The sequence below is a fragment of the Leuciscus leuciscus genome (genome assembly GCF_965113295.1).
Source record: "Leuciscus leuciscus genome assembly, chromosome: 8".
Taxonomy (NCBI): domain Eukaryota; kingdom Metazoa; phylum Chordata; class Actinopteri; order Cypriniformes; family Leuciscidae; genus Leuciscus; species Leuciscus leuciscus.
Window position 1 is genome coordinate 24485517 of NC_138732.1, and position 13029 is coordinate 24498545.

General features: G+C 38.1%; 1 protein-coding gene across 6 annotated transcripts in view; it reads left to right on the forward strand.

Moving 5' to 3' along the window:
* The first annotated feature begins 3749 nt into the window (after positions 1-3749).
* Positions 3750-13029, forward strand: part of matr3l1.1 (matrin 3-like 1.1) — a 52687-nt gene continuing 43407 nt past the window's right edge. For 4 of the 6 annotated variants that reach the window (XM_082177246.1, XM_082177248.1, XM_082177249.1 and 1 more), the window contains exons 1-8: positions 3769-6114; positions 6878-6939; positions 7184-7222; positions 7316-7365; positions 7448-7560; positions 7702-7812; positions 10953-11078; positions 12824-12940. In XM_082177246.1, the coding sequence (XP_082033372.1) occupies positions 4780-6114; positions 6878-6939; positions 7184-7222; positions 7316-7365; positions 7448-7560; positions 7702-7812; positions 10953-11078; positions 12824-12940 (1953 nt within the window). In that variant the 5' untranslated portion in view covers positions 3769-4779. Of the gene's footprint in view, positions 6115-6877; positions 6940-7183; positions 7223-7315; positions 7366-7447; positions 7561-7701; positions 7813-10952; positions 11079-12823; positions 12941-13029 lie in introns of all 6 variants that reach the window. The other 2 variants (XM_082177244.1, XM_082177245.1) reach the window with 2 other exon arrangements.

Sequence of the window (13029 nt, forward strand, 5' to 3'; positions counted from 1 at the left end):
GCCACCAAAAAGTATTCTACTTCCTGAGAGTCATGTGATTTACTTTCCATCAGAGTAACAGACATTCAGTTTAGGGACACAGCATATTTTAAAGACTTTAAGCATTAAAATTATTAATAAAACAATATATTTTGGTGAGGAATATTATAAATGAATATACAACAATATTTAAAAACTTGCACTAAATTAATAGTAGCCTAATTATTTTTATTAATCCTGGGTATATATTCTGTTCTAGAGGGGGGTTAACTATGTAAGATGAGCATTTAGAAACAAGTATTGGCCCATTTTTGCCCAAAATATAACACAGTATGTCATTGATGCTAGGAATGACCAACGGAATTTGTCAAAGTTGGGTAAATTTCTGTAGTGGTGAATGAGAGAATATCAAGAGAAACACTCCACAACAGTGTTCACAACTTTCAAAAAGAGGGAAAAATAGAGGGAGATTGATTACGGCAGTCAGAATATGTAAATGTTACTGTAAATTTTACAAAGAGCGTTAGCTAGTTTTTTGTTTTGTTTTTTTTTTGATGCAAAGGTAATATAATACTAACTATAGTGTTAAAAATGAAAGAAAGAAAAATTAATGAACATTTAAAAAACGGCAGGATTCACGATGCTGATGACCGTTAAAACGCGTCATGACAGTCTGAAAAGGGTTCATTAGTGCGACGAATAACGTAAATGACATGACAATTCGAGAAGGTCACGAGTAGTTTGCATCCCTGGTGATATATGTTCGTTTAACATTTTATAGTTCCTATCTTACCTGACATTCTTCAATCATTAATGTGCCACCACGGCCACGCTTGAATTCCCGCTCAGCTTCTGTGAACAGTAAACCCCGCCTCCTTAGATTTGATTGGCTATTAAGAGCTCTGTTTCACCTTTAGGTAAAGTTGACGGAAAGAAATGTCACTGTATCATGACTAAATTACAGATAGTATTAGGGAAAATCGTTTTAATAACCGTTGCATTAGGAGTATTGTTTTGGGGTCCGAGAGAAGGGAATAAAACTGAAGTTGAAAGTGCATGAATCTTGACACATGCGCGTTTTACGACAGGGCTGACGTGATTACGATACAACCGGGAGACACAATACTTTATGGGTTATGCTCCAATTTAAATGTGATACAGAACTGCATTTGTTTCTTTTTCAAAATGGTGCGTATGTGTGCTTTTCCTGGATGCTTCAACAGACAGAAAGCAGTGAGATTACGTCCGCGGGCGTTATCTCCAGGGGAAAGGCTGACTTTCCACAGATTCCCACTCAATGATCCTGAGCGACTGAGGCTCTGGCTGCTCGCGGTTCAACGGGATACCAGTTTACCCATTCAGTCTCTCGAAGTTTTGAGGATGTGCAGTGAACATTTCTCACGAGACGATTTCAAATCAGACGAGGGAAATGCACGACGATATCTGAAATCAACAGCTGTGCCTGTGTTGTTTTTAAAAATTGAGGTATGTGAGGAGAAAATGTAAATTCTGATGAAAACGAAACCCGCTCCGTTCTAAAACTGTATGACTTTACTTTATTCTGTGGATGACAACAGAAGATAAGTCGCGATGAATCGGAATTAAGTCTTTTCTTTAAGAGTACGAGACTGGTACGAGGGCACTATATTTTATTAACCCTTTAATAAACGGAGACACCAGCTAATTAATTTGTTATTCCACATAAACTGGAAGGGTTAAAACATTACTGTTAGAACTTTATTATTTGTTGTGTAAGTTAGTGCATTTTATGACAGTGCACTATATCTGATTTTCAACATCCAACAGCATGATGGGTTGTTTTACGAGACTCAGAGTGAATTTTGTAGGGATGCGCCGATATGATAACAGATAATTCTATATATTTGAAAGCCGATAACTGATATTGGGCTATAAAGTACACATTTTTATATAATTTTGCGAGCCTGATTACAAAAACAAAAGTCTCACCATCAAAAGCTAAGTCCCAAGCACACAATTCTAATGTTCTCATAATTTTATGTAGCCCGTATGATAGACTTGCGCTGCACATGTTGCACTTAACTGCATTTTCCTTTTTTGAAGTGATTCCAATCATATTTTATGCAATTCAAAACCATCATGGTGAACAGTGCGCATCTGAAGTGTCTCAGCTGAAGGAAATAATCCATTATTTATCGGCTTTAATATATCGGCCACATTTTCTTATTGGCCCGATAACAATAACATTCAAAATGAACATCGGCCGATAAGGATATGGAGGCCGATATGTTGTGCATCCTGAGAATTTAGCCCGGACAGGTTCCTCAAGGGGTAGACAAAGATTTATCCACTTCTTGTCTTTGCTGTTTTTTGACCAGGAGGGTGAAGACGAAGAGACTGTTACTCCTCCACCTGTTTTATCAGAGAAGATTGTGAAAACTGGAGGACAGGGCACTTCACCTGCACCACGTGTAATAAAGCTTGAAAAAAGCCATGCTGCTCTTGATAATGTCTCATTTGGTAAGATGGCTTGGTTTTTGCTTATAAATTGTTTCACAAATCCATACATTTGACTTCACAGCCTATCCTGACCAAGAACATGGTGGAAAAAAATGATTTGTTCAAAAAATGAAAAAAAACAAATGGAAAAAAAACAAGCAAATAGCACTCTCTTTATAATCACAGGTATGTTAATCACTGCAGCTTAGCATGAACTCACTGAGTTCTGTGCTCTCTCGAAAATTCCAGTTATTATCGAAGTGTTATTACAACGAATATCTTATTAACATGGTGTCTTTGTTGTTACGATGAGAGGATTCGTGAGAATGCAGAACCGAAGTAGTTTTGACATCACTAACTGTGACACTGTTATTGTACAAAAACGTGTCTGAAACAAATGTTCCTTCTTTTTTTCCCATCTGAAATATTTGGAAGAGGAGGAAGCCAGAGCACAGAGCAATGGAGTAAAGAAATGAACTCATGCTGGATTTTCTCTTCATATGTCCATTATGCTGCTTTTTTTTTTCTTTAAAAATAATTAGACTGAGGCATTGCTTCGCATTGATGAAATTTGGTGCATTCATAAGCAATTCCTAGCTGTGCTGTCGATTTAGATGTTAAGTTTAACACATTTTACGCCTTAATTGCTACTACTACTAGTACTGTTTTTGTTTTTCTCTTCTTTTATTAAACTTACAGCATTCATTTTTTTGTGTGTGAGTATTTTGTGAAAGGAGATATAATATGTGAACTAATTACTTCATTGTTATAATGTAATTATAATCAGTCTTGTTCAGATCACGTGGGTAACTTAAAACAATCAAATTATTTTGTAAACCCCTAAAAGTAGTTTTTTGTATATTTTATTTTTACTTACCACCATTTGACAATGGTATACTTCAAGGCTTTGTAATACAGAAACACTAAATGTCCAGAATTTAGGTTCTCCCTTGTAAGTAAATCAGTGTCTCTGTCTCTGGTCTATATAAGACCTCAAATTTTTACAGGGATTTTTGGAAAGTAAAAAAACAAAACAAAAACAGTGGGCTTTACCAAAGTCCGGCTTTACCCTTTTACACTCTATGGTTTAACCTTGGCAGCCACAGTTTTCTCTGCTTTACTTTAGTTAATACAGTTATTGTTACTACTGCAACATCACCAATTACAATAGGTAAATATTGGCATACATTTCATTACATTGGTGCTGAATGCCAAGTTATCACAGCTTTATTTTTTTTTTTAAAGTAATTATTTCTAAATAAAATGTTATGAACTGACTGGTCTGTGGTGACTTTTATTTTTTAAAATATTGCGTTTCCGGTTTAAAAAAAAAAAAAACGAGACAAGAAGAACAGCCTTCATCACAACTGCTGCTTTACAGACCTTCAGTGATCATTTTTTCCAGCTTGTGTAGGTGAGTTTATATAAATGGTGAAGACTAAATGATTAGTTTCTACGTAATATCTGTAATTTGATGATGCGTCATATCGTATTACTGCTAGCGGAAATATGGCGCTTAGCATCAGGCCCAAACGCAAACGATTCAGCATTCATGCAAAACAATCCCAAATTGCTCTTTATCTTTATGTTGTAAAAACGAACGCATTCCACGATTCCCCCATTGAGGTAGTTTATATGAAATCACCAGCTTTGACATGCAATCTTTTATTTGTATTTATTAATTTTTTTATAAATGCCGTTTTAATTTCTCTATTGTAACTTCATGTCAAAGACTACATAAAAGTGCTTTGTAAAAATCATGTTGAAATGAAAGCAAAAGTGATTAAAAGTTGTGGGGAGACTACACAACAGTACTTTGTAAAACCATGTTGAAATGAAAGCAAAAGTGAATAAAGTTGTGGGGGGAAATTTTTTAAAGGTAAATGTATCCAGTTAAAGTTGCTTTCCTTTATCGCTGTGTATACAATTTAGCCTAAAATATTAATTAACTAAGAAAAGTTTATGGACATATGTATATCATTGTATTGATGTACCAAGGTTATTTACTTTACTAATTGTCATAGTACTGGCTTGATACAGCTGAAGTTTTAAAAAGCAAATCCAGTGACATCCACAAAGTGTGAATGATTTGATTTTTCATCTCAAGGTAAGACTGAAACAGGTGACGCACCTCACTGGATTCATCGGCAGATCTTTCACCTGGAGCTGACCTCTACAACATTTTAATATCAGTAAGGAGATTCTCCTTATTGACATCTTTTTAACAGGTGAGCAGCAGCCATCACTGCAAGAGTTGCTTTGTTTAGCAGTACCTGAAGGGTCCTACACTCATTTGACCACGTGGAACTTTGACTTTGAGACATGTCTTACAATCATCCATATCGAAACCCGCCAGACGATTTCAGCGCAAACAATGACAAGTACAAAGACTCGCAACGAATCCATCCCCGGGAGTCTAATGCTTACATGTCAAGAATTAGGAACACATCTCAAGAGCAGACTTCTCTATCTTCATCAGAAATGTCGATCTTCCCACCTGGTAAGGCTTTGTCCTTTCTGCATAGCTGTGGACTGGATGCTGAAGACCTGAAAACTCTGGCCGAGCTTCCTGAGCATCTCATCACAGCCGATGCCCTTCCTGACCTTCTTGCAGAGATCAAAAAGAAGAAAATGTCTAGCACTTCTTCATCTAGGTCCAGTGCGCTCCAAGCCAGTACATCAACTCGCTCCTGGGATGATAGGAGCCACACTCAGTCGGTTGAGTATTCATTAGATTTGCCCGTGCGTCAGTCGTATTCCCTTAATCGAGAGCAGGTTCCAACCTGGGATGACCGCTGGGGAGATGTCCAACAAACAAGCTCTCAAACACGCACATACACCAGTTCAGAGCCAAACTATGTGGTTGAGTACAACCATCTGAAAGACAAAAAGTCTTATTTTGATAATGCGTCGCCTTATGCCACAGAACCATCAAGGCAGAAAACGTCAGTTGTCTCGCAGTCTTACGCTAACTACAGCAGAGACGTCGGTCAATCATCACATCTGTCCAGTAGGGATATAGGTCAATCCTCACATCGCTCTGGCAGAGACGTCAGTCAGTCCTCGCATCTGTCCAGTAGAGACGTCAGTCAGTCCTCACATCTGTCAAGCAGGGACGTTGGTCTTCCGTCACTCCTGTCCAGTAGAGATATCAATCAATCCTCACAGCGCTCTAGCAGAAACGTCAGTCAGTCCTCACATCTGTCCAGTAGAGACATCAGTCAGTCCTCGCATCTGTCCAGTAGAGACATCAGTCAGTCCTCGCATCTGTCAAGCAGGGACGTTGGTCTTCCGTCACTCCTGTCCAGCAGAGATGTCGGTCCGCCCTCAGTTTTTTCCAGCCGAGGCATCGGTTCACACTCACTCATGTCCAGAAGAGACATCGTTCCCCCTTCAAACCTGTCCAGCAGAGACATCGGCCCACCTTCGTTCTTGCCCAGCAGAGACGTTGGTCTACCCTCACTCCTGTCCATTAGAGATCTTGCTCCACCGTCACGCCTGTCCAGCAGAGATGCCAGTCAATCTTCACATCAACGGAAGAAACCGGTGATTCATATAGTGCCTACAAGGAAGGAGGCGTCAGATTTCCATGGGAAAACTCCACCAGTGTTTCCCTATGCATGCGTACTCTGCGAAATCACTGTCCTCTCTAACAAGGTAAGTAGCCTTTTTGTTCTCAGATTCTACATTACCAGCTATTTACCAGACAATTTCAGGCAAAATACACATGAGCGTACCTGGGCATATGAGGTAAGTCCAAGTATGTTTATTATCCATGTAGGAAGCAAAGCATTAAAGGCATAGTTTAATCCAAAATGAAAATGTATTTATCCTCATGTTGTACCAAACATGATAAAGACAAAAGTAACATAAAAGCAGTCACCTTGCACACTATATGCCAAATTTTCAGAAGCCTATAGCTAGACTAAAGTCGTTGTCCCTCTGCCATTGTCTTTAAATCTCATTCCCGCTTTCACATATATGCGAATTTGCTGCATCATGACCGGTCACGAGACATGCAAGAACCAACGAAGTAGATGTCACTGATGCCATACAGGGTGTGACGCATGCTCCTGCAGGAATGAGATTTTAGAAATACGGTGGAATGTAAATTTTTCACAGAATAATGACTGGATAATTGACTTACTGGTCATTGTGCTTTTGTTTGACTTATTCTGTTTAGAAATAGAACACCCAAAATTCAAAATCTAGTTGAATTTGATTTAATATTCAGTTGGAGGGCTTGAGATTTATCACTGTGAAATCAGCACAAACAGTATGCATGACATTTGTAAATGCTTTCATTTAAAATTGACATCCATAATCCGTATGGACACAGAAAGTCTATACATTTACTTTGTCATATTATAAATTATGGTGAGTTATAACTGAATATTGAGAGATGTTACTTGTGTTTTAGGACTGGTCTGTGCATGTAAAAGGACCCCAACATGCTAATAGTCAACTCAGTCTTGTGGAAAAGTAAGTTATCTTCAACTTTGTTGTCAATCATGTTGTCGCTAGATATTCATTTCTGGCCAACACAAAATGTCAAGTGGTTTAAGAAACATATTTGGAATGAGGACGGTAACAATGTAACATGAAACATAAGTCAATGTACAAACAAAGGATGTGCAATTCTTTGCGACATTTTATAAAGGAGTAATAATATTTTGTATTTAAATCTGTTTTTATAATGTTGTATAACCTCTTTGTGTACCATTAGGTATCCAGAGTGGGATCAGACAATCCAATCTGCTCGAAGGTAGAATTATTCCCCCATTATATCTTTCGTAAAAACACAGCACAATTCCAGAAATGTGTTGGTTTACATGCTAAACGTATAACACTGTTACAGAATTGAGTCCCGTTCCGAGGATTCAAAGTCCAGATCGACGCAGGAACGAGGTAAAGCCTTTTCCCCCTCAATAGTCATTTGATCATCTTTAAGATGTGCTCTTTTATTTTGATCGTGTTTTGTTTTTTTCAGGTGGAACTTCAAGCAGTAGAAATGGATCGTCAAGCAGCAAAATTGCAACATCGAGCAGTAAAAGTGGATCATCAAGCAGTAAAAACCTGACTAAAACCCAAGCCACAACAAAGGTGGGTTTTTGTTTTTGATGTTCTGTTTGATTTGCTGTTAGCAAAAATAAATTGTAAACACCTGATAATTTTTTCTCGTCATGAAAAACATGGCGTTTGCTGCTGTAAATATTATAATGTTTTGACAATATTTGAATACAGTGCAAAGTGGTGTGTGTAAAGTTCGAAGTGGATGAAGTGGACGAAGCTTACCTGAAAAAATTGCTTGGCCAGTTTGGAGCGATTGTCAAAATTATCATGTTTCCTAAATTGGTATGGCATTTTATTTTTCATTTATATATGGGCCATTCTACAGAATTTGTTCAAATGCAGAGTTGGAAATATCTTGAAAAAATATCAAGAAAAATAAGTATGTATGTATAACAATTTTATAATATCCCAGGTACACATTTCTAGTAATTGTGCACTTAATTCTCATATTGTATTTTCAGAAAGTTTTGTAATATTTTTCTTCTTCCCAAATTTGTCACTACCAAAACGCAATAATATATAATTTAATAAGAAAGGTTATATTGAGCTATTAAGATTTTCTTTATATCTTCTACCTTGTGTGTGTGTGTATATATATATATAAATATATATATATATATATATATATATATATAAATATATAAATATGTTTGTGCTATTTTATTAAAAAGGTTTCACAGGTAAATCAATTAAAATAGCATTTTATGGAATTACACCCCAAAAAAGTATGCTTACTTGCAGAAAAAAGTGTTTGGTAGTGACGTTCCTTAAAGTTACACACAGATTTTCAGACTTTTGAATACATTTACCTCAAAATGATGGGATGTAACTATGAGAGAGAAGGACAAAAATATAGGGGTGTGGTTCAAATCAGTCTCAGCCAATGGACTAAAACATTGGTTTTGGTAGTGACATGAAAATGTGGGACAAATTTGTTTACATAAAGTGTAAAAAGTAAAGTAAACTTTACATAAAGTAAAAAACAAAAAAACAAAACTGCAAACTTTTTAAAAACAAAAAGTTTTTATAAGTTCGGGACACCCACCTCTCATTTGAAAGTACCCAATAAATGATGTTTATATATATATATATATATATATATATATATATATATATTAGGGGTGTCGCAATATATCGGTGTTGACGATAATCGTGATATTCAAAGCATGAAATATCGACATCGTGTTAATTTAGAGTGTGACAATATACCGGTATTGGCGATAACCATAATGTTTAAAATGAATAGGACTCTTATGATAACATGACACATAAATACTCCAGCGCCAGTACCTGGTTGACCTCTCAGGTGGCAGTATTGCACCCGCTGACACCTGTCAAATAAGAAGACGACGCAGCGCTCGTCCGCGCCCGCGCAGCTAGAGTGGAACACTGTCCACACCCGAAAAAAGTAAGCTCGCCAGTATTAAGAACAGAGTTCTTCGGCTTCAAAGAAAACAGCACCTTAAAGGTGGTCGCACACCGGACGAGAAGCGCAGCGCCACGTCTTTAAAATTCGAGCACATTCTCTATGAGTGTAACTTAAGGCCAATTTATACTTCTGCGTCGAGTGTACGCCGTAGTGTACGTCGTAGGCTACGCACGTAGGCGACGCCGTCGTGAGCATTTATACTTCTGCGAATGTCTGTGTTGCTCTGCAGTTACACCGCCGAAACGCTAGTTGGCGCGGGTGGGTTTTAATGTTCCACTGTGTTTACATTCCTCGCGGCTGTTTTGAGTTTAGGTTTCTACGAGCAATGGCGACTGAAGGAGTCATACAGATGGCTGTATTTCCGCACTTCTTCAAGCAATCTCTCGGTCACTTGGTCTATTTCCATGGCTCTTCACTGATCTTCGGAATTTAAAAATGGCGGGCGGGCGGTGCAGAGTGCAGAAGATCATTCCGGAAATGCGCATTCTCTATGAGTGAACGCGATGCGAGTGAACGCGATGCAAACGCGATGCTATCCAGCCGACCAATCACAGATCTTGCGGTCCGCGTCGCCGCGACGCGTAGTTACATTTTTGAGGAGGTGCGCGTCAGGGTACGGCGAAGGGTACGACGTATGGTACACGTCAATGCGTATGCTACGCTGTACCTTCTACGCGTACCCGACGCAGAAGTATAAATTGGCCTTTACACACACCGGCGGCCGCGACGCCCAGCAACGGCTCAGGACCATGCTCAAAATCCTGCCGCGACACAGAGCGTCATTTACATCGTTTTATATTAAATTTACATTATATTTGTTTCAAATCATCGTAAATGATTTCACCCTGTGCTGCAATATACATTTAATTTTACATTAATTTACAGAAATCAGCTGCTTGAATGAAAATTGCTGATGTTATCGGATTTTCAGGTGATATTCTTAAATTCATTCAGTTAACGGACGCTCTGAGGTAAAGTGTTCAGATCACAGACACAGCAACTATTATTTAATTGTACAGTGTAATCATAACATAGTACAGACATTATCTCAATTCCATAATGTCCTTAAACAATGATATTGCTGGCCATAAACTGTGACGCGCGTGCGTGTGCGATACCTCGAGTTGTCATAGACGCGACGCGGCTATTATTTTACTAGTCATGGAATGGGAAACGTGACATTAACTGTTAACGGGGTTTCTGTGTTCATATATTAATAAAGGGTGATTATTCAAATTAAGAACCCCGTTTTCTTTACTCATCTTATTTTTGTCTTTGCACTTGATTTTTTTTATTCAAATCTGCTATCTGCATGACTTTATTGGCGCCGGTGCAACAATAGGTTTAAGAGCTTTTCAGTTCTTTAGGAAACCTTCAGACAGTGTTTTGCTTCAATTTGAAACCAGATAAACGTCACATAACATGCTTGTCTTCCTTCACAAGAATTTGCCATAGATTGAGTACGCAAGAAGTAAAAAATGCATGTGCCTTGTCTATCAGTATCCTTATGTTTGTTGGGTAAAAAAGAAAAACTACTGTATATAAACAAAGTAAAAATGAATTTGACTGATAACTACCCGAAATAGATTCTATAGATATCGCGATATATCGATATCATGAATTCTTTTGGCCACAATAACCGTGGTGTGAAAAATCTAACATCGTGACAGCCCTAATATATATATATATATATATATATATATATATATATATATATATATATATATATATATATATATAATATCAGTAAGCTTTATATATATAAATAGTATTGTGGGTTCCAATAGATAACAGAAGGATCTTAGTAAACATCTAAGATTGTAATACTTAAATGCTTTTTAAATGTGTTTTTTGGTTATGGACAGCAGTTTGCACCATTTTTGTAGAATGGCCCATATAACTCCTTTAACACATTTATTTGAATCTGTTTTATGCTTAAATGGGCTTTAATAATTGTTCTTGTAATTTGTCAATAAATATTTACTTTTTGTAGGCTTTTGTGGAGATGGGAACAGCAGGCCAGGCAGAGGATATAGTAAAATATTTCTTACACAACCCCTTGTGCATCAGAGGAGAAATGATAAAATTTTCTCTGTCTGCAGCATTCAGTTTCCTACAGGTGAATTATGATTTTGGAATTTTATGTTAAATGCTTATGTTGAAAGATTGAAGGTGCTGTAGACTAGACCACCAAATATGAGTACCCTTTTCCTCAAATTTTAACTGCATATAAAGCTGGATATGATGATTACATTGAATAATTCACTTCAACTTAAAGGGATAGTTCACTTTGAAATTAAATTTTGGTATGTTTTAGCTTACCTCAAGGGCATCCAAGATGTAGGTGTCTTTCTTTCCGCAGTAGTTTCAATTTTGATATTTTTAGGTCAAACCGTTCTTGTCTGTCAGTCATATAATGCAGGTCTATGGTCACGGTCTCAAAGAGCATGCAGTCCAAATTAAAACAATTCCCCATCGTCCAAATTAAACAATTCCCCATCGTAAGTACACATTGATGGCCTAAGACACGAAACGAGCGGTTTGTGTGAGAAAGCGGGATGTCGCCTTGTCTACGGCAGTTCATTGGAACGAATGTCTTTAAGGCGACATCTAGTGTATATATCTATGCACCAGTCTGCGTACACGTCACACACCAGGATGCACGAGCGCCCTCAGATCACTTGGACGTGGCTGTGTATAAGAGCTAAAATCGATATAAATACTGTTCGTTTTCTCACACAAATCGCTCGTTTCGTGTCTTAGGCCATCAATGTGTACTTACGATGGGGAATTGTTTAATTTGGACGATGGGGAATTGTTTTAATTTGGACTCTGTGCATGCTCTTTGAGACCGTGACCATAGACCTGCATTATATGACTGACAGACAAGAACGGTTTGACCTAAAAATATCAAAATTGAAACTACTGTGGAAAAAAAGACACCTACATCTTGGATGCCCTTGAGGTAAGCTAAAACATACCAAAATTAAATTTCAAAGTGAACTATCCCTTTAATGCGCTCAGCTTCTTGCTTCCCAGTCTAAAGGCCCGTACACACCGGGACGAATATCGGCGCGCGTTATTCTCCAGCGTTTTTCAACGCGTTTTTTATGTTCACACCCAAGCATTTTTCGCTGACGATGAGCCGAGTGAACATGCAAATTCATTCCCTGACATTAGATGGCGCTTAATGTAAAACAGAAATACAATACCACTCCATAACAGTCTATACTCTGCAATACCACTACATAACAGTTCTCTTTTAACAAGATTTTTGTAGTCGCTGTCGCGTTTGTCATATAGTTCTTTATTCCGACACCAACGAGACCAGCAGCTCTACATTCATCTTGCCTTGCATCTTCCTCGTCATTTCTTCCCGGCAGTGTCTGTCTATGGGCAGTGTAGACGCTACTTGGTGTATATCTTCTTCGCTGTTACGTATGTGTGCTCGGCAAGACCGTTTTGTGTTTGAGCGCCCCCAAGTTGTGTTTTACTGTAACTTCAGAAGCTCCAGACACGTGAGCAAAAGCGCCAATCTCATTGGTCGGATAGTTTTTGACGCGGCGCGTCAAACCAAAAAAACGAACCCGAGGCGTTTAAAAAAAAATTACGCCTATTACGCGTGCCGTTTTTCGCGTCGGTGTGCACACTCACATTGGCGCCCTTTGTTTAGTCACGAGGCGTTAAACGTCGGCGAATATCGCGCGCGAAATTCGTCCCGGTGTGTACGGGCCTTAAGGCACCTAATTCAGTTATATCTGGAAGTTGTCAGGGATATTTTCCAAGTGACTTAAATCCACTTGATTTGTTTTAGTTTAGAGATTCGGCACTAATGTAGATTGAATGATTTCCTTTGTTTCACAGAGTTCTCTTGTTGTGAGCTTTTCACCATTACCTTCTGGAGAGGGCATAAGCTCTGAGTTGACGGCCATTGCTAAGCGTTTCGGATCAGTAAAACATTCGCTGTTTCTGCCAAGCCGGGTAGCCAAACTTATTATTGTGCAAATATTTCTATTTACTTATTCTTATGCCATGTTCTGTCTCTTCAGTTACCTATATAGTGTAAAGAC